Source organism: Bos mutus, chromosome 10, assembly GCF_027580195.1.
Source record: "Bos mutus isolate GX-2022 chromosome 10, NWIPB_WYAK_1.1, whole genome shotgun sequence".
NCBI classification, from domain to species: Eukaryota; Metazoa; Chordata; class Mammalia; order Artiodactyla; family Bovidae; genus Bos; species Bos mutus.
Genome location: NC_091626.1, coordinates 29,831,856 through 29,852,457, shown reverse-complemented (window position 1 = coordinate 29,852,457; position 20,602 = coordinate 29,831,856). Strand labels below are relative to the sequence as shown.

Below are 20,602 nucleotides of genomic sequence, written 5' to 3'. Positions count from 1 at the left end.
AATATGTGTGTGTGTGTGTGTGTGTGTGTGTGTGTAAGTCTGGAAATCACACATGTATACTACTTTGTACAGATGCTTCATTAGGCACTGGACATACAGTGGCAAAACCTAGTAGTAGCAAAACCTAGTTCCATCATCATGACAGTGCATTCTGGTATGAGAGATAGACACTGACCAAACTAGCACGCGTATAAATGTAGTGTAAGTGTGGGTAATTTCCATGAAGGAAAGAAACATGGTACTATGTGAAATACAGTAGGGGCATTTGACCTTGTTCTTCCCAATACTTGGCCTTTTTTATTAGATGTAAGTGGCACTATATAGCTCTTCTAAATTGGAGAAGAGCTTCTACCTCTGTTTCTTAAAATATTTATTGAAATTCAGTATTTAAGTGTACTAGCAAATGGAGCCATTTTTCTTCTCAGAATTCCCACTGCTTTTCATCATATTCATATATTGTTCATAAATCACAAAAATTAAGCCCAGAAATTGTGGCAGTACCTTTAGTATTGAGGATGTAGGTATGGAAACTAAATGAAATAGCACCTGAGGAAGTAGTATTTCCTTTGTGAGAAAGAGATGATATGCAAAGATAAGGAGCACCTTTCTAGTCACAAAGTCTGGCTGCTGTTTTCTTTGTACATCCTAAGTAATATTTTGGTTGAATGTTAATTGCTTATTCTTTCATCATACATATTTCCCCTCTTGTGCATAAAACTTGGAAGTGGTCAGCTTGTCATTTTGAGATTAAAAGACTTATACTCACTAGTACTAGCCCAGAATATGAACTAAATTATACATAGCCCTAAATAACAAATTTTATAATCAACATAAATATTAATAATTTTAAAGACAAATAATCCACAGTATTTGTCCTACATTTGTATGTTTTTACAGTAGTGATGTTCACTTACATCAGTTAGTGTATAACATAATAATAACATAGCTAATATTTATGAAGTATTAACTACTTGTGCTAGATAATTTATATGCATTATCTTATTTAGCCCTCAGCAGTAATCTGGTGAGGTAAATGCTATCATTTATCCACATTTTTTAGATAAAGGAAATGACAGTTTAAAAATTATATCTATCAGTATCCCAGCAGAAGTCACAGCATACCTAAATGGATAATTGTGAAGAGTTTAATAAAGGACTATGATATTTATCAAAGCATGGGAAGATTTTAGAAAAGCAACAAGATATGATTCAGCACCCTGGAACTAGTAATAATTGGTATCATTAATACTCCTAGACCTAATGGGGCAAAAAAGAGAGCAGGTAATTGGAATCCAGAAAAGAGCTATAAGCACAGGTCATCTAACAGGGCCTCTAATCTTAGCCAGCCTACAGTGACCTGCTGGAGAGGAAGCCAAGGGAATAAATATCAGACCTTATTGTCCCCCAACTCTTCAGTTTCCTGATAGTACTTCTTACCTGAGCCAGCTAGAAATCAGAGAGCACAAAATAGCTTGTTGATTCTGTCTATACAGTTTAGCTTGGTGCAGAGAGAGTAAAGAAGGGTGGAGAATGAATCTGAAAGGGAAATGGAAGATATCTAAGAATTAAATAGGTGTTAAATGACAGAGCCAGTATATGAATGCCAAACACTTTACTCCTCTCTACAATTCTATACTGCCTCATAAAAAAGCTTTGATGAAATATTATTTGAAATTTTATTTGGCCAAGGAAAATATATTGAATCTGAAGATTTCTACCTTATCCCAAATTTTTGGATGCAGTCATACTTAATAAGTGAGACCAAATATCTGAGAGCTTAGCGGCAAAGGGTGTTCAGTCATTAAGTGTCTGACTCTTTGCATCTCCGTGGACTGCAGCATGCCAGGCTTCCCTGTCCTTCACCATCTCCTGGAATTCGCTCAGATTCATGTCCATTGAATCAGTGATGCCATTCAACCATCTCATCCTCTGCCACCCCTTTCTCTGGCTTTCAATCTTTCCCAGCATCAGGGTCTCTTCCAGTGAGTCAGCTCTTCACATCAGGTGGCCAAAGTATTGGAGCATCATCTTCAGCATCAGTCCTTCCAATGAATATTTGGGGTTTATTTCCTTTAGGATTGACTGGTTTGATCTCTTTGAAGTCCAGGGGACTCTCAGGAGTCTTCCCCACCACCACAATTTGAAAGCCTCAAGTCTTCAGCACTCAGCCTTCTTTATGGTTCAACTCTCACATCCGTACATGACTACTAGAAAAACCACAGCTTTGACTATATGTTGACTATATGCGCCACCTGCCCCCCCCACCCCACCAAAAAAAAAAAAAAAATGTTTGCTATGGGTATTGATTTTGCATGTTATTGGTATTTTCAGCACATTAAACCATACTTGTTCCTCTTGTTCAGATTCCAGACTCCATCATTTCTCGTGGCGTTCAGGTGCTCCCACGAGACACAGCCTCCCTCAGTACTACTCCTTCGGAATCTCCTCGTGCTCAGGCTACATCTCGCCTTTCTACAGCTTCCTGCCCGACACCAAAAGTAAGTATAGTTCCTTGGCACCTTACACCTGCTCTGCTATGTACATCTGGGAAAACTAACCAGTATTTCCCTCTGCTTGTCAAGGTTGGATTGCATGCAAGATATTACAATGAAAAATTAATGGGCTGTAACATAGATATCACCTAATGTTTCACAAATTGTTGTATTAGGCCAACAAGAATAGAAATTTCATTCAAAATGCCTACTACCTCACAGCTATAGGTATCACCTTCTGTAACTCCTGTTTCTTTGTTGTAGAATTCTTATTTTTTAGCATACTTATTTGTATAGATATGCAGTTATTTATTTATGCAGAGGGTGAATGTGTTTCTGGCCAATAAACAGCAAGGTTAACAAAATAAAATGATGTCACCAAAAGGATTTTTTTTTTTTTTGACTTGTCCAGGCAGGGGTAACTCCTTGCTCTAGTATCATTCCAAATTTTTTCAAACATATTCAACTTGGAATGTTGCTGCCTAATATTTGGAAACAAATCTAAATTGATAGAAAGTTTTAATGCCAACCTTTGGGGGAGGGAGGAAGTAGCTTAGTATTTATTTTTTATAATTTTTCCCAAGTACTGAAGCAGTGAGCCAGGGAGAGGATTAGATATTTATTTGCTGCCTGACATTTTCATGTGTGAGATAAACTGAGTAGCATACCTAATTATGACTATGATACTTTTTCTTAGAATATCTCTTCCCTGTAAAGTTAGTCATTTCTAGTTTCAAGTTTCCATAGGATGGATCCACTTTTGGCATCAGAAGCAAACAGTGACATTCCTTCTTATTTAATAGGATATGATTTTAGCTATCAGGCTATACAGTAAATTTATTTCAGAAATCTGTAGGTAATTTTGCAAACTATGACTTTTTCACTGTCATCAGATTTAAGGATTTATATAACTACCTTCCTCATCCAGCTTTTCTATGAGTTTTACGAATGTTATTGTTGAATTTAACTGGAAGTGGTCTCAGTCAGTTCTTGAAATGTGTAGTGCAGTTGCTTTTACATTCCATGCTACATCCTTTTTAGCAGTCTTCAGAGTGTGAACTGTTGCATATCATTTTTAGACTTGTGTCAAAAGTCACTGATAATTGTATAGTTTAAAAAAATGAGGTCTTAAATCTTCATGAAGAAAAACTATAAAAACATTCTAGATATAAAATGTTTGTTATATGTTTATACATTGAATGCCAGCCAGCTGAATCTTTAACTGAAGGAAAACGGAGTTATCAAGACATAAATTGGGTAGAAGAATGTCATCCATATCTTACAAATTTTTAAAACAGAATGATTTATTGTTTGACTTCACTAAATTCCAGCTGTATAAGTTTACTCATTTATGAAGTCTGGGAAACAATTAAAGCTAAATGTTAAGTCCACTATAAAAGACTACTCATTCATCAAATATTAAGACCTTAATGATTGGAATGTGGAATTATCTAAGACAGTACATTTTTCTTAGTGTTTTACTGTGTACATAAATATTGAAAGCTAAGTATTATCTAAGTTCTTGGACCTTTTTAAAACTTTGGAATTACGTTTTAATTACTAGGAGAATATTAAATGCAGTTAATAAATGCAGTTATTAAATACAGTTTTAAAAATTGCTCCAAAATCCACATTTATTATTTTGCTTATTTCAAAACCTTAGGATAACAAGTGGCTTGTCTTGATATTTTTCCATAGATAACACTTAGCTGTTCAAATTGACAATGAATTCAAATAAAACTTTTATTTCAAAATCTTTTTTTTTTTTTCAGAAATTTTTCTTCTGTATTTTTGCCTAGGAATATGATTCTGTTTCTTTTAAATAATTTTACCAACACGAAAATGTAACCTCAAAGATAAAATTATTGCTTTGGTGTTATTTAATTTTAAAATTGAACTTTTAAGGTTGAATCAGAGTAGTAATATAATAGAAAAACTAATTTGAATACTTTTTAAAAAGAAGTGAAGACAATCAAATTACTCTTCCTATTGAAAATCTCAAATTATAAGACTGTTTAATTAATGTATGCTGGATGTTTTAACAGAGAAGGCAAGGCAACCCACTCCAGTACTCTTGCCTGGAAAATTCCATGGACAGAGGAGCCTGGTAGGCTACAGTCCATGGGGTCACTAAGAGTCGGACACGACTGAGTGACTACACTCTCACTTTTCACTTTCATGCATTGGAGAAGGAAATGGCAACCCACTCCAGTGTTCTTGCCTGGAGAATCCCAGGGACGGGGGAGCCTGGTGGGCTGCCGTCTAGGGGGGGGTCACACAGAGTCGGATACTACTGAAGCAACTTAGCAGTAGCAGCAGCAGCAGCAGATGCTTTAACATGTATTTTTATATCAGTGATAGATGTAACCTCTTCCTCCATAGAGTTTACAGTTTAGTCAAGGTATGCTGAAACAAATAGGTATTTTTTAAATAAATTTATTTAAAATAACCTTTAAAAAATTATATTAAATAAAAAATAAAACCTTTAAAATAACGTAAAAATAACCTTTCAAATTATAATAAATATACTTTTATAATAACAATAATGATACATTGAAATTCATGCTAAGAAGTGAAAAAATGTAGTAGAAAGTAAAAGTAGGGAAATCTCAGATTGGATGATCAGAGAAGGCAGCTCTAAGGAGTAGCATTTCACCAGGGACATGATAAATGATGAACACAAAATAACAGCTTTTTTGCCAGGTGGAGGTTTTGAGAATTACGTTCAGCACTAATGACCACTTTAATGGTAGTATTCACTAATCAAAAACTCTCTGTAAAACTTCATTAGTACACGAATAACCTAATTCAATGAGTTCAAAATCCAACTTCAGATCAGTTCTTTATTTTAAACAGTGATTTTTTCCCTTTTGCATACTAAGTAAAATTCAAGGCCATAGGTTTTAGCACATAAATATATTCTAGATAAATTAATTTTATAGCCTAAAAATGTAAGGCAGAGAAGAAATTAAAAATGAAGGTCAGGGTTCTAATTTAAATTTTGGGTAAATGATGTTAACTATACTAAGGAATGAAAAAGCAAAGGAAAATTGTTAATGCATTTTGGTTTTGAATGTTTTCAGTCTAAGATATGACACATCCAGGAATGTTATCTTGCACAAAATCAGAACACAAGTTGATTCTGACATCATTATTGTTACTACATCTTGGATGGAATGTTTATAATTTAGTACATATTACTGTTAGCCAAACGCCATAAAAATCCCCCTCCCATGTTTCAGATTAGGCACGCAATCTGTCATGTGCAGAAAAAAACGTGCAAATACGTTTTCCTTACATTGGAAATACAATACAGTCTTAAAAGACCAGCACTAGAAAGAGCACTTGACTTGATATTAGAAGTCCTGGTTTCAAATACTGGCTTCTCTACCTAATAACTACACTGCATTAAGCAAGTTGTTCAACTTCTCTGAGCTTTTTGTCTATAATAAAACTGGTAATCCTTGCCTGCCCAACAGGGTTATTAACTTTTAAATAAGTCTTTGCCTGGTGCTGGGAAAACAGTGGTGGGCAAATAACACTATTCTTGGCTTTGCGACAGATAAAGCAGGCAACTATAAAGTATAATAAAGTCTAATAAATTTTATGATTTATCAGCAGAAATACAGAATACTCTGGTAATAACCATCAGAAACACTTATCCTAGTCTTTGTGAAAATACAGAAGGGTTAAATAACCAAATTATGATTAAAAACTAACAATTCCAACCTTTTCCTCTGTAACATTTTCTCACGGGGCAGCATTTAAGCTGAAAACTTCCTGTCCATTTGTATGTATGCATCTATTCCTATTAGGTCAACAGCTATAATGTTGGTATTACAAATTATTTTGCATTCACATTTTATTTGCTCTCTGCAATATTTTATTCGATTGTGCTTTAATCCATTAAGATTCTCCACCTATAGTGAAAACATGATCTATCAAGCAAACCAAGTCTGGATTTCCTTTTCAGTACACTCGTCACAATCTCATAAAGACAGGGCATTAACTTTTCTAAAGTTCCATATAGAATGGCATTGTCTCCAGCAAAAATTTGTTTGTTGGGATGACATAATATTTTTCTGTATATGGGGAAATTCATTTCTCCTTAATATCAGATATTTTCTTTTCACGAAATCTGACTGAAATGAAAAGTGATTTTCACTCCTTTAGCTTGAGAACTCTGTAAAATGTATTTTAACAACAAACTTGAGATTTTAGTCTTACATTGCCCTAAGTAAAATAGTACCTAAGCCAAAAAGTCAAATAGTATATAGATTTTATGAATGGGCAATCTCTAGAGGACTCAAATTCTAAAATAGTAATCATCTCCCAAAAAATGTTTAGCTAAAAGAATAATTCTATAACAAATTCTGTTTTAAAGTGAGTATGATTCACAAATGAAATAAGTTCTGCTTTTCAGTTATGAAACTTCTTTCATTTGTGAATTTCAGTTATGAAAAGCAGCAGCATCTCTTTTAGAATCAAGAGGCTTGATGTAGAGAATAATGACCAAAACTAAAAAGAAAAAAAATCCAGACTTTCAATCAGTTCACCACTCCCTATCAATGTCATTAAAAAGAGAATTTTTTACAAAGCCCAGTTCAATTTTCCTTTTATTCCCTAAGCATCTGAAATTTGAGTGAAATAAATAGATGAATAAAGATAATCTCTGCACATACTCCCTTGTACTTCAGAGTTTAGAATAGAACTTTGCACACAGACTAATCATCATGTTATTTTTTTCTCTTCTTAGAAAGAAAATATAAATTAATTTTCCTAACTAAAGTTTATAAAATAATTTTTAAATATATATTAAAGTATCCTTATGGAGTATGTATTCCTTTAATAATAATGTCTAATCTTATATTCAAACAAAATGCAGAATTATAACCTCTCTAGGCTTCTGTTATTGTCCTTTGAGCAAAAGAACTTAGATTACTCTGGATAAAGAATATTTTCTTAACTCACAATTTTTAATGTATATATCTGAAAGGAAGTGGATTCCCTTTACATATAAAAATGGCATTATTTGATCTAGTATCAAGGTAATATTTTCTCATGAGTTTTTTTCCCTAGTGATATTGGTTTTTACCAACTAGTTTATATTATCAGTACTTTCCTTTGTGAATGCCAAGATGATTGTGTAATATGGCTAGTTCATTGTTTCCCAAGTCTTTGGAGACTCAAGAAGTTCTACAAATCTAGCCTGAATCAAGACACTAACTGAGGCCTGCAAATTATTTTCCACTGTTTTTGAGAGCCTAAAGATAGTTAGTAAAACTACACTGACCATCAGGTTTCTTTGCTTTTGTCTGAAGTCATATCAACATTGGCACATCAACAACTGTTCAGCTGTTAATGACATTATAGAAGTGTATGGGTTCTACATGTGGAGTCAACAAACACCAAAAAGGTTGGAAAACATTTTGAATTAATAGTTATTAATGTAATTAGTGTAATTAGTTATTAGTGTAATTAATAGTTACACTAATTATTAATTAGTGTAATAAAATGCATCTCTGGACATAAAAATATAAGTTTTGGTTAACTATCTCATGGAGATGAGGGTTGCTGAGCAATAATAGTCTCAACTTTGTTGGTCAGATCCATCAGTTCTCAAACTTAATGGTCTCAGGACCCCTTCACATGCTTAGGAATTATTGAGTACCTCAAAGGCATATTTATGTGAGTCATAGCTGGTGATATTTATTGCACTGATAATTAAAACTTAGAAATTTTTAAAAAGTTATTTATTTACTTTAAATTGAGAATAAGACCTCTCTATGTTACTTTAAATAATATTGCTAAGGGTAAAAATAATGTTTTCCAAAATTTTTAAAATCTACTAGAAAGGATGATGTTGTTTTACATTTTTTCCTATTCATTTCAATGTCTGGATTAATAGTCGACAGCTGGATTCTCACATCTGCTCCTGTACTCAGTCTGTTGGAATATGTTGTTTTGGTTGAAGGAAACAAATCCAGCCTCACACAGTTATGTGGTTAGAAAATAAAGGAATATCTCAATAACGTTTTCATATAATTGTGGATATTCTTTGACACTACAACAAAATTGTTCAGTTGATAATATATTGAAAGTTAGTTAAATTGTAGAATTTAGCATTGTCAAGGGCCATTTCATACTCCAATATATTAAAAATTTTTGGACATACTGCCATATATGAAATAGATAAACAGAGACCTACTATATAGCATAGGGAACTGTATTCAATATCTTATAATAACCTATAATGAGAAGGATCTGAAAAGGATATAGAGAGATATATGTATAAATGAATCACTTTGCTATACACCTGAAACTAGTGCAGCATTGTAAGTCAGCTATAGCTCAATAAAAAGTTTTCATTCTGGAAAAAAAAATTCATTGGTCGGTCCTGAATGTTTAATGGATCTTATATCCAGGTATGTTTTTTGTAATGTATTTTTTGATCATATGGAAAATGTAAGTTCTTCCAAATGTTTACTCTATCAAAATTCATTTTCATTAATATAACCACCAACTCATTAAAAACTCCTTGGAAGCATTGGAAGCTCATGGTGATATCCATTGTCCATAATTTTAATTTTTGCTTAAAACATAGAGTTTTTTCTTTGGCCAAAAAAAAGCCAACAAACCCTGTTTGTTTTCCCGAAATTAACTGTCTCATTTCATTCATTTTCAAGAAAATGTCTATCAAACATCTAAGTCTGAATAGTCATAGTTTGTGAGACATTCTTTCAAGCAAAAATAGTGTTCTGTGCAAAACCTGGCTAGTTCAGCTTGCAACTATTGCCTAAGTTCTTTAACTTGAGACACCCGTCATTCTTTGTTAATCAGCAGAAGTGTTTTATTTCATTCTTCCTATTTGTCACACTCAACAGACAAATTTTAACTAAATTGAGTTAGTATTTACTGTTTCATTGAGAGGACAATGTTAATGAAACTGTTAGGACATAGGGGTGAATAATACAGTAACTATTCACACTATTTGTATCAACTGCCTAGATTTCTACTGTAGTACCAAACCACCATTGCTTTTGTACATCATTTCAAATGTCAGTATAGTGTTAGAGGCAAATAATGTCTTGGTATTATTATTAAAATCATTTGGCCTTGTGGACCCCTGAAACAATCTCAGGGACCCTCACAGGTCTGTGGAACAGACTTAAAGAACCACTGGTATAATCAAATGAGTGTAGTGCTTTATGTTTCTTACAAAGCATCCTGGGTCTCTTTTGTTTAGACCATGTTGCAATGGTATTCTCATTCCAGAGATCTTATCCTTTATGTCAATGACCATCAGTACCATGCTTAATATAAATGACTCACCCTGACTCTGATCCAGATTAATTCTAGGAAAGGGAACAGTTTCTCCTCCCTGACTCAAAACAATAGAAGACTTCACAACGTCTTTTGAGGATAACAACCAGAAAATACGTCTCCAGCTAGCTTTACTCATTTCCAGTGTGAAACTACTTCTATATTTGTACAGCAACTAACGTTTCCCTAGAATCTCCTTTCTACTTATAGGTACACAGAGAGTCCTCTTTTAAGCTATAACCTAGTTGATGGAAGATAATTTTATTAGGGATATCTTTGGGGATGACTTCCTTTTTTATAATTAGTTTGGAACATTTAAAATTGGTGAGATTTTTTTAAATAAAAATACAGTTTTCAGCTTTCTAAAAAATCATGTTAATATTACTGGGCGAGATGACATATATTAATACTCAACTGGCTTTATTTGTTCCCTCCAGGCTACTTTACTTGTTTGCATTAATTGCCTGGCTCCTAGAGACTTTTGAGTAACTTATTTCTACTCTCATTCATTATTGTCTAGTTTCTCCTCCTTTATAACAACATTTGTTTTGCTATTTATTCTAGTTTGATAGAAAAACAGATTTTTGAGACTTCAAATAAAGGGTTTTCATATCTTTTCTTATAGGAAAGGTAAGGCACTTTCCAGTATGGTAAACTGTTTCATATTTTGAAGAAAACTAAAATCAGATAATAATAATGTATTTTAGCTGTGAATTTTGAGTCTACAAATTATTTTAAATGGTTGTTAGTATTCTTAACATTCTTAACATTCTGCTGAGTATACAAGATTTACCTTGATTTTTGTTTCTTCATTCATCTGATTAAACATCCCCTCTACCTTTATGTACAATGAAAATTGAAAATGGAATTCCCTCCATCCTTTTCTTAGCATTTAATGTTCACAGAATTAATTTATCATTGAAACTAAGTATAACTTAACTGTGAAATGTACAATCACCACATTGAAATCTGAGCTGCAAATGAAATTTGATTAGCTCGCCTGAGAATATATAGTTAACAAGAAAGTATTAGCTAATAGTTAACAGTTTTATGGGTTAGACAGTCTACAAGTGCCATACTCTTTTTTTTTTTATTATTTAAGAAAAGTAATATACATGATCATTTTAGAAAATTTTAAAAATTAATATAAGCAAAAACAAAGAGAATTCCTGTAAGACCACCTTTAATAGCAGCTGTTAAAACTCTGCTTATATCATCCTGGGTTTGTTTTCCTATGCATTCAAATATTTTATATAAATGGATCATGATAAGAAGGCAGTGATTAAGAGCTCAGGTTCTGGAATCTGACAGGCTTAGCCTTGAATCTCAGCTTTTTCAGTTACTATATGTATGGCTTTCAGAACATTACTTCATCTCTATAACCTTAATTATCTCATCTGTAAAATGAAAAATAATAATACCATTTGCCTCAGGATTAATTTAAGGTTTAAATTTTAAAATACATATGAATCATGGACTACAGTGTTTGAAATATAGGAAATTATCACTAAATATTAGCTGTTATTAAACTATAAATATTATAACCTATCTCATACATTTAGTAACATTCTTTCCTTTCTATGTCATGAACATATTTCCATGTTTTTAAATTATGTTTTACAACATTAATATCAATCTTTGTTCAGTATTCTAATTTGTGGGTATAGCATAGTTTTTTTCACCAGTCCCTATTTTGCGTACTCTAGTTGTTACCTATTTCCTAGTCTTACAAATAATGCTGTGATAATCTTCTGGAAGTTAAATGTTTTAGAGTCTTCTCTTAATTAAACATAGCAACTTGTATTAATTCTACCTTTGTTGGAAGTATATGCTAGACTTTTAGGCCCATGGTTCCCATAATTCATATGGAACATTTTTGCATCTTCATGAATTCAATTTTAATATTCTGGAAGAAGCAGTTTCTAGCATTTGCATTTGATTGATCTACTGATGGATGTTTAGAAATTATAGATCCAAAGTTATTTGAAAAGTCAACAATATTGAGTATGTATAAGTACTGCTCTTTCAGGCACTAAATGTTGAGCCCTGGTCTGCCACTTTATAACTTTGTTAGAACTAGTAGACCTCAGTTTCTATATCTGTAACATCATGATAGTAAGTTCAGTAGCCTCTAAAACCCTTGTAGGCCTATAATTCTGTTCCTTTGAAATAAGTTTCTATACTGACTGAATAAATATTATCCTTTGCTTTAGCCCTTCTCTCTGATATTATGTTAATGTCCAATTAATGTAAAATAATTTACATTTATTTCAGCTTTTCCATTTCATGCTGCTACATAAAGATTATTAACTAAACTATTATAACTTTGTTTAAGATCCGTTTCATTTAGGTCAAGCTTTGTCTTTATTAAATGGAATATTGTTTTCTCTTGGTATTCACTAGCATTTTGTCTAAGTTTTGGATGATAGGGACTGAAAGCTCTAGAAATACAAGGAATAATTAAATTAAGAATACTGTCTTTCAGCTTAATTTAATATCTTTGATTCCTATAAACTTCTTTTTAAAAGTTTAGGATATGTTTTGTATAAAAGCAGTTCAACAAAATAATCTGTCCCATCATTATTTCAGTAGCAGAATTTATTAGATATAGCCATAATTCAAATCTATATAGTTATCTGGCCATGTCTCATTCATGACTTTACTAGAGAGCATATCCCAAACTAAACTATTTCTTAGATCTTTATATTTTTAAATGATACATATACCAAAATTTGCCAGGTATTTTCTTGCCCAAAACTTCAGGATTATCTACTCTCCCTTTTCATTCTACTTTCATTAAAGATACAACGCACGTTAATTCAGAAATCCATTCAGTGAGTATTTTTAGTGTATGTTATGTCAAATACTGTGCTAGGTTTTAGAAGTATAGTAGTGGATAGACTAACTGAACCTGACCTCAAAGATCTTATAGTGGAGCAGATGTGGGGAAAAAAATTACAACGAATCTATCAAAGCTTTGATAGTCTAAAAGAGCTCGTCTCATCTTATAGGGTAAAAAAATAAATAAAATGAATAAAGGGCTGTTTACTTAGCCCTTTATGAAACAATAAATAGCTGTTTCATAAAAACAGAGAAAATCAGCAAAGAAATATGTGGGGGAAAATGTACTCTCACTAGAAATCTATTAAAATTTTTGTAGTCAAATTGATAACTTTTTAAATTATAATCACTGCTATAATGAGTAGCGACATGAATATTCCTAGTCACACTAGCAGAAATGTAAATTTGTATGACATTGCAAGCAAGCTATGTATTTTTTAAATATTTTGTTTAACCAATGGTATTATTTCCAGAAATTTTTTGGTGGAAATTATCAAACAGAGAATGAAAGATTTAATTATAAGATTATTTATCACAGCATTATTCATATTCACAAAACAGAATCAACCTTAACGTCTGTGGTTAAATAATTTACTATACATATGTATATACGAGTTATTTATATAATCTAAGAAGTCATATTTAAGAATATTTAATGGCACGGGAAAATGCTCAAAATAAAATATGTAGTTTAAAAAAGTAGTAAACAAAATTGCATAGAGATTAAATTATAGGTTATTTTATAATCTAAATTTTTTACTAGAGCAGAAAAATATAAGTTTTTCTGGTTTTGCTATTTAGACAGGATCTGGGAATGACAAGGATGGGTGTCTTTTGCCTGCTTCATAAAGCCAACTATTTGCTTGTGTTTATAATTGTATTTATACCAGGGTATTTTTATATGCAGGCTAAACCATTCTATTCCTAATCTTATTGGATAGAAAATTATATTTCAGTTGAAGTTTGAATACAAACTTTTTTCTATCTGCTATATAAATAATAAATAATTCTTCAGAACATACACTATACTATTTAAAAGTTATCTGTTCCAAAGTACCTAATAACTCTTTTATACTGCACCTATAATAGGGTTCTTAATTTCTTTATAGACAGATAAGAAATTTGGGGAAAAAAGATCATGGATTGAATTATTCTCTAGATAGTGGGCAGGAAATAGCATGCTTAAAAGTCTAATTTTGTATAGATTGCATTATTTCAAAATCAAAGCTATCATAGAAACTTAGGGATCAAAATAATATGTGTAATAAATGTGTAATAAAATAAAAATATTTGAAATGATAATAAACCATTAGAAATCATAGCCTTTCAAATAAAGGATTTCCTAAGTATACAATTTTTTTGTAAGCCAGGGGGCAGTTGGTAGATCTGTGACTTGCTACCAAGATGCTTATTCAAAAATAAGAAGTCAAAACTTCTTATTTCTTCATTATTCTTTGCAGTATTTCCTTGATCTTCTCTATCCTTTTACTGGTTTGCCTTTCTCTAGAAACGCATTAGATTATTTTTCCTTGATGCACAGAATTACTGCTTCTCTTATTTTTGTTTCTTCCTTCTTTTATACTTTGCCTTAATAAATCGCAAGTGAAACAGAATTATTTTACAATGAAGCACCAGTTTTACTGAAAGTCCTAAAATATAGTGAATTGAAATATTAACCAGATCCCAAAAAGAACTTTTTTATTCACAAATTTGTTTAAATTTTGAATTCTCAAGTAAAACTTTTTAAAAACCTCCTTCTCCGATCATAACTATCAGAAGGAGTCTATAGCTGTATCAATATATATTAAGTGATATTGGTTAGAAGACAATTTCTAAGAAAAAAGTTTTATTTCCTGTCAGTGATACCCATACTTTTTTTTTTAAGTGGCATATTAAAAATGTCTATTTCTCAAGGTAGTTCTAAACGTAAATTAGATAATTCTAAAAACAAAACAATTCAGTCCCTAGGACAAACAAACAGAACTGTTTTTTTAATCTATACAATCTTAATCTAAATCAATACAAAATATATTAAGGGAGAAAAAGGGGAAATCTACATAAATCATTCTGTAGATGAGAGGCCAAATTTAATGAAGAGATCTCAGAGCCAGAGAATTTAATACCAGCTATTTACTTTTTTTTAATTTATAGGTCTCCAGAAAGCTACTGATCCTAAGACCTGAGTTCTCTCATAAATAAAACAAATGTATAAAATATGTAACCTTTTCTCAAAATTCTTCACCAAAATCTTGCCACTAAAAAGAAGTATTAATGCACACACCTAGTAATATGGGCACTTACCTTAACATGACTTTTACAATCCAGAAATTTCTTGAAGTTTCATGTTTTGTTTCAAATATTAATATAAAGATGATTTTATACTCCAAAATCTTGTATGTTTGCCTTTGAAAAAATATTGACATTTTGCTTACAACTACTTATTATTGGCAAGAGAGATAAGGGTGAGATGGGGTAATTTTCTGCTTTGTTAATAATGGAAATACTTTTACAGTATTTACAGAGCTCAGTTTTGGAGAACCAAGCTAAATCAAAGGGAATCAACAACTCATATTGTATGAACATCCAGGCATTTCCTTTTGTTGCATAATATATCTATAATTCAAGCTCTTATTTTAAAAAGATGAATACAAATAGCAGTCTTTTCACAACTTTAGAGGCCACATCCTCATAATTAATTCCTTAGGGTAGATTACCCAGTAATTAATCCCTAAAGAAATATTCCCAGAATGCTGCCAAAGAAGTGATACAGTGCAGTCTTCTCAGACAATTTTTAATGGATATCTTGTTAATATATTCTAGCTGAGAGGCTGAAGAGAAGATTGAAATTATTTTGATCCTCTAATTTATTTCTTTTACAATCTCAGTAAAAAATATTTACAGCAAGATTTCTTCAGGCTACAGAAATCATTAGTGATAATGTGTTTTTGTTTTGCAGGTAACATTTTAGTTTTCAATATGTGTAAATAAACTAATAATTTTAACCAACCTGTAATCCCTACAGTTCTTTACATCCAGTCTGCAAACTTCATTTATATTTCCATGATCTTATATGTAGTATAAACATTTAAAGTTTAACCTCTTTTACTTATTGATAGAGAATGTTTAGTCTCACAGAAAAATATATATAACAAATTATCTATCATTGTGAGGCTTTTATAATTATCATAAAGAATGAATTTCATTTTATCCAAATGCTAATCTTTTATGATTTCTTTTATATTCTAATCAAAGTAAAAAAGTAATCAGGTATTTGGATTAGCTGTGAATTTCTTTTATTTATGCTACTCCATCATAACTGATGATTAAGTGTTGACTAGAATAAATGAGAGCATTATATTTTAAAATCTATGATTTGACTTCTCTCTACAACTCAAATTTTATATTTTCAAATTCTTTCTGAAGTTTTTCAATATTAGGAATTATTACCTGTGTCAGGAGCAAAAAAAAAAAAAAAAAGCACATGACACTTGAATTACAACACTTGTAGCGCTGATAACCACATTGGTTTCCTAAAGTCTTCCTCTTATGATAGTTAAGAATTTGCAAAATCAGATTTAAATACAGAAAATCAGTGTCAAGCATTGACAGATGAGTTCTCTACTCCTAAAAATCTTTGCTTAATTTGGTGTGTAGTCTATTTTTCACATCCAGAGTTCATGGTGATTGTCTTTTCTTATATTTCATTCTTTAAACTTCTGTACTAGCACTTGAATTTGGAATTGAAATGAGTTAGGAAAACTTTCTTCCATGTATTAGTATAGTAACAACATTTCTAACATAAATTGGATAGATAGACAAATAGACACACAGGGACATGTATACTTAATACAGCCTCTTATAAGCATCAGGTTTTTTTCCAACCTATTTATTTCCAGGCCTATTAAGGGTACAACTTTAAAGTAGAAATTAGGAATGGTGGATGTTGGTCTTGGCTTTGTCATTCACGTCCTATGTAACCTTGACCTCCTGTTGCTGGACTTGATATAATTTTAAGCCTTCCAGATATAAAAGATAATGTAGAAAACAGTGTTCATGTGTTACTATTAGTATACAATAATTCAGTTTCTAAACATTTTTAGAAAGCAACATGAGGTATTAGACTATTTTTATATAAAACTACATAGTTTATAATCAAGATGTTGTGAATATCAATTTAAAATGGGAAATAGCTTTTGATATAAAAATATTCTCTGAGATCAAATAAAATAACATGAGAAAATGACTAGACATTATGAATGCACTGTCCATCAGAGGCCCTTTATTATAGAATGTTGCCATTCTAATTAGTATCCATTGTTTCTGAATTTGAGAATTTTTTTCAACTAAAAGTTGAGTAAGGATTAGTGATTATCTTTAGGATATAACATTTAATTAGTGTTGAAGAATTAATAAAAACTATATCAAGTAAAACCAAAAGTTGACTCAGTTCTTATGGACCAAGGTGCTCTTTTCAAGTGAAAATGCAATTTTCTCAGTAATTGGATTTTCTTCTCAGAAATTCTTAGTGTTTCACAGTATTCCTAAGCAATTTCTTTATGCTATCAAAGATATCATAAAAAATATAAAACAGTAGCCTGCCTCCAGAAATTATAATTTTGTAATATGGTCAGATTTCTTATTTTTCCTGAGAACTTTAACACTGGGAATTTGGAATCACATGGATACTTCATCTACTGTCTCCTAAAAGCAAGACCATCACAACTAACTTGAGCTATGATGGTCTGAATGGAGACCATCATCCTGCACATGAAGAAATCCATAATGTAAAAGCACTTGATCTGAAGCTTCCTTTCAGTCTCCCCTGACTCTTTTTTTCAGTTTGTTTTTGTCTTTAAACAAAATATTAGTTATTGTTACAGCTCTATTAAAATAAAGGCAAAGGGATTTCTTATTTATACCTCATCTAATAAAAACAGTTTGGGTTTAGAATCTTCCTTTTCTCATTTACACAGTAATTTGAAACAAATTTCTAAAATAGCAGTTTTATTTTCTTTTTTGTTGTCTTACCCAAGAGGAATATTCAGCTGAAATAACTGAAAGTTTTGAGGGAGTGAATGTATCTAACTTTGGTCTGGCATTAAAATTTTCTGGTTGGGCAGCACAATTGTTTAATTGGGAACCTCAGTGACAGCTGAATAACCTCAATGCTTGGGTCAGCAAGCAGAGGAACTTCACTCTGTCACCTATCAAGAATGATGCTTGTCAAGACTGATCTCTCCACTTATGGAATACTCACGCATCTAGTAATACCACTGTTGTCTTCTGATATTACAATGGAATAGACACTAAAAGAGACAAAGTTTTCTGCATAGGTTTATTTGTAATTCTTTGTTTTTTGTAAGCCAAATGCAAATGTAACACTATTCCAGATACTGCTTCATCAGAAGTCCCCAAGATAACCAAAAGTAAGTGCCCGTTTCCTCATCTTAGGAACAGAGTCATAACAAAGACTGAATTCTAGCAACCAGCCTATTTGCAGAGCATGTCATATAGCCTCTGGGTTAGTTACTTTACTCCTTGGCCTCCTAAGACATATCTCAGAGTCGATTGATGTTTTTGCATGTATTATTTACTAATGTTTAGAAAAATTTTTAAGTTCACTTTTTCTTTATTCTGTCTTTTTTACCCATCTTCCCTCATTGTAGCAAATTAGACGGCCGGATGAAAGCAAAGGAGTTGCTAGTAGAGTTGGATCCCTCAAAGTAAATATGTTTCTAACATTTTTTGGCAAGATTTCGTCTATAGCCTACACTTCTTCCTTTTTGGAGGGTGGAGGGAGGAAGGGGGCTTTTTCCATTTTTCACCATCCCATTTTGTTTTATTTTAGTATTTTTATTGGCTGTTGGGTCATATTTTTTTTGTTTGTTTCAGCTACACATAGAGCAACCAGCTGAAGGCAAGCTGTCAAATAACTAGCTTTGAGTGGCACCACAAACAAGAGAAAGGGCACCTGCCTCATTGCAGGAGCCTATAATTTGGGGTTCCAGAGTAAACCGTTCCTCTGATTGATGTCACTGACTATGTGTTAAGTTCCTGTTACACAGAGAACCAGCCTTTATTTTCAGATTATTATATCCCCCTTTTTTTTTGTTAAAAGTAATTAAGTGTATTTTAGTGCCATTACCATTTGTAGTTCATTCCAGAAAAATAATTATTATGAGTTAATAACATGTGTCACATATATGTAAAATCTTAAGAATTAGAAAAGGAGTTTAATTTGATGCTATTATAGTGAGCTCACATATAGCTAATAGTAAGCACTCTTAATCCCCTGTTTTATTTGTCAAAAGTTAAAAATTGATATGATATTAAAAGAAACTGATATTTATCTAAATGTTTGCCCATTGTGTATGTGGCCTACTAATATAACACTTAAGATTTTTGATCTAATGGTACCATTTGGTAGTTGTTAAATATCCATTTGGTCAATATGTCTTGGGCACTTGGTACTCTAATATTTAATCACGATGAAAAGATAAATAAGTTATCATCCTTAAGAGACTTAGGCATAGCCAATTAATCACTTTTAATGCTGCCACCATAAATGCAAGTTGGAAATTTTGCTGAATTTTAAAAATACACAGTGAAACCTCCTTCAAAATTAGCCACTTCTTCTATCTCAATCCCGTGTGTCCTAACAGCAATGGTAACTGCTAAATTAATCAAAATGACATAAATCACTGTACTGGAATGTCCCAATATTCAGTAACTACTTTGAGGCTAATATTAAGTCATTTTAAAATTTTACACACCTCCAATTTATTTCTATTTAACAATATATGAAGCACTAATTTCTGCACTCTTTCCTTGCCTCTTCTGCCTTCTTAATTTTACTTTTTGTTGTTGTTTATTTATCTGTATGTGTGCACACATGAGTGCACATGGATGAGGGTGTGTCTGTATGTTTGTGTCTTTTATTCCAAACAAGCCATCTTCTTTGTTCTCTAACACTGCTATATACTGGGTAGCATTTTTTTGTTATTATTTCACTAAGAATAATCAGAGGGGCTTGGAAGTGTTGGTTATATGCCTATTTCAAAAGCAAGGCAAACTAAAATTATTTAGTCAGAAAAATATGACTTTATGTATCTTGATGATATATCAGTAGCATTCCTCACTGTCTACCTGTGAGGCATCATATTTTAATTTTGAAGGGGACATAGATCCATTATTGTTGAGACTGGACTATAACTCAGATTAAAGAGAAGGTGCAGTTAGACATAACTTTTTGGAAATGACTGATAGTGAAATAAAGATTAAATAGCGTTCATAACTGTAGCACCATCTGCTATAAACTGGATTATATGTGCAAGTACACCTGTGTTGATCTTGAAGTTAAGCTTTTGGATGTATAGAACTTCAAGTTGTAATTATATGTTTATTGTTTTTAAGTGTATATACAGTATGATTATGTATATATGCATAAATACATTTAAGAACAAAATATACATTTTAGGGTTCACCCCATTTACTTGGATATGAATAAAGCCTTAAATCATAAAGCGTGTTTGGGAAAGAAAGGCAAATTTCATAATTCTTAAGTATCTTTTTTCATATTTCTGCAAAATAGAAAGTTTTAAAGTGAATCTGTAGGGAATTATAAGAATAGTTATGGTATTTATTTTCTCTAACACTTTGGGGAGAAAAGATGCTTTAATTAAATATTCTCTTCCTAGTCACGGTTTATTGAGCGTGTATTCTTGCACTGTACAAAGATCTTTGATGTTTTGAGATGTTTGCCAAAGGCAGTGAGGAATGTATAATGCTATGATCTTATTTTTAAAAGGAAAAAGGAAAACTGAAAAGAGAACAAGTTGCTTTTTCAATTCATTTTCTGATGTTTACATGTAGCTCCATCGAAAGCTGGAGGAGCTCAGAGATCACCTAGAAGGCAATGTGAAAGGATACTCTCTCAGAGTAAATGT

At 31.8% G+C, this 20,602-nt stretch overlaps 1 protein-coding gene across 12 annotated transcripts in view; it reads left to right on the top strand.

Annotated features, from left to right (window-relative positions):
* GPHN (gephyrin) overlaps nt 1–20,602 on the top strand; it is a 535,685-nt gene that overhangs the window by 333,674 nt on the left and 181,409 nt on the right. For 7 of the 12 annotated variants that reach the window (XM_070377686.1, XM_070377689.1, XM_070377688.1 and 4 more), the window contains 2 exons: nt 2,364–2,498; nt 18,323–18,379. In XM_070377686.1, the coding sequence (XP_070233787.1) occupies nt 2,364–2,498; nt 18,323–18,379 (192 nt within the window). The remainder of the gene's footprint in view (nt 1–2,363; nt 2,499–18,322; nt 18,380–20,602) is intronic. The other 5 variants (XM_070377692.1, XM_070377684.1, XM_070377693.1 and 2 more) reach the window with 1 other exon arrangement.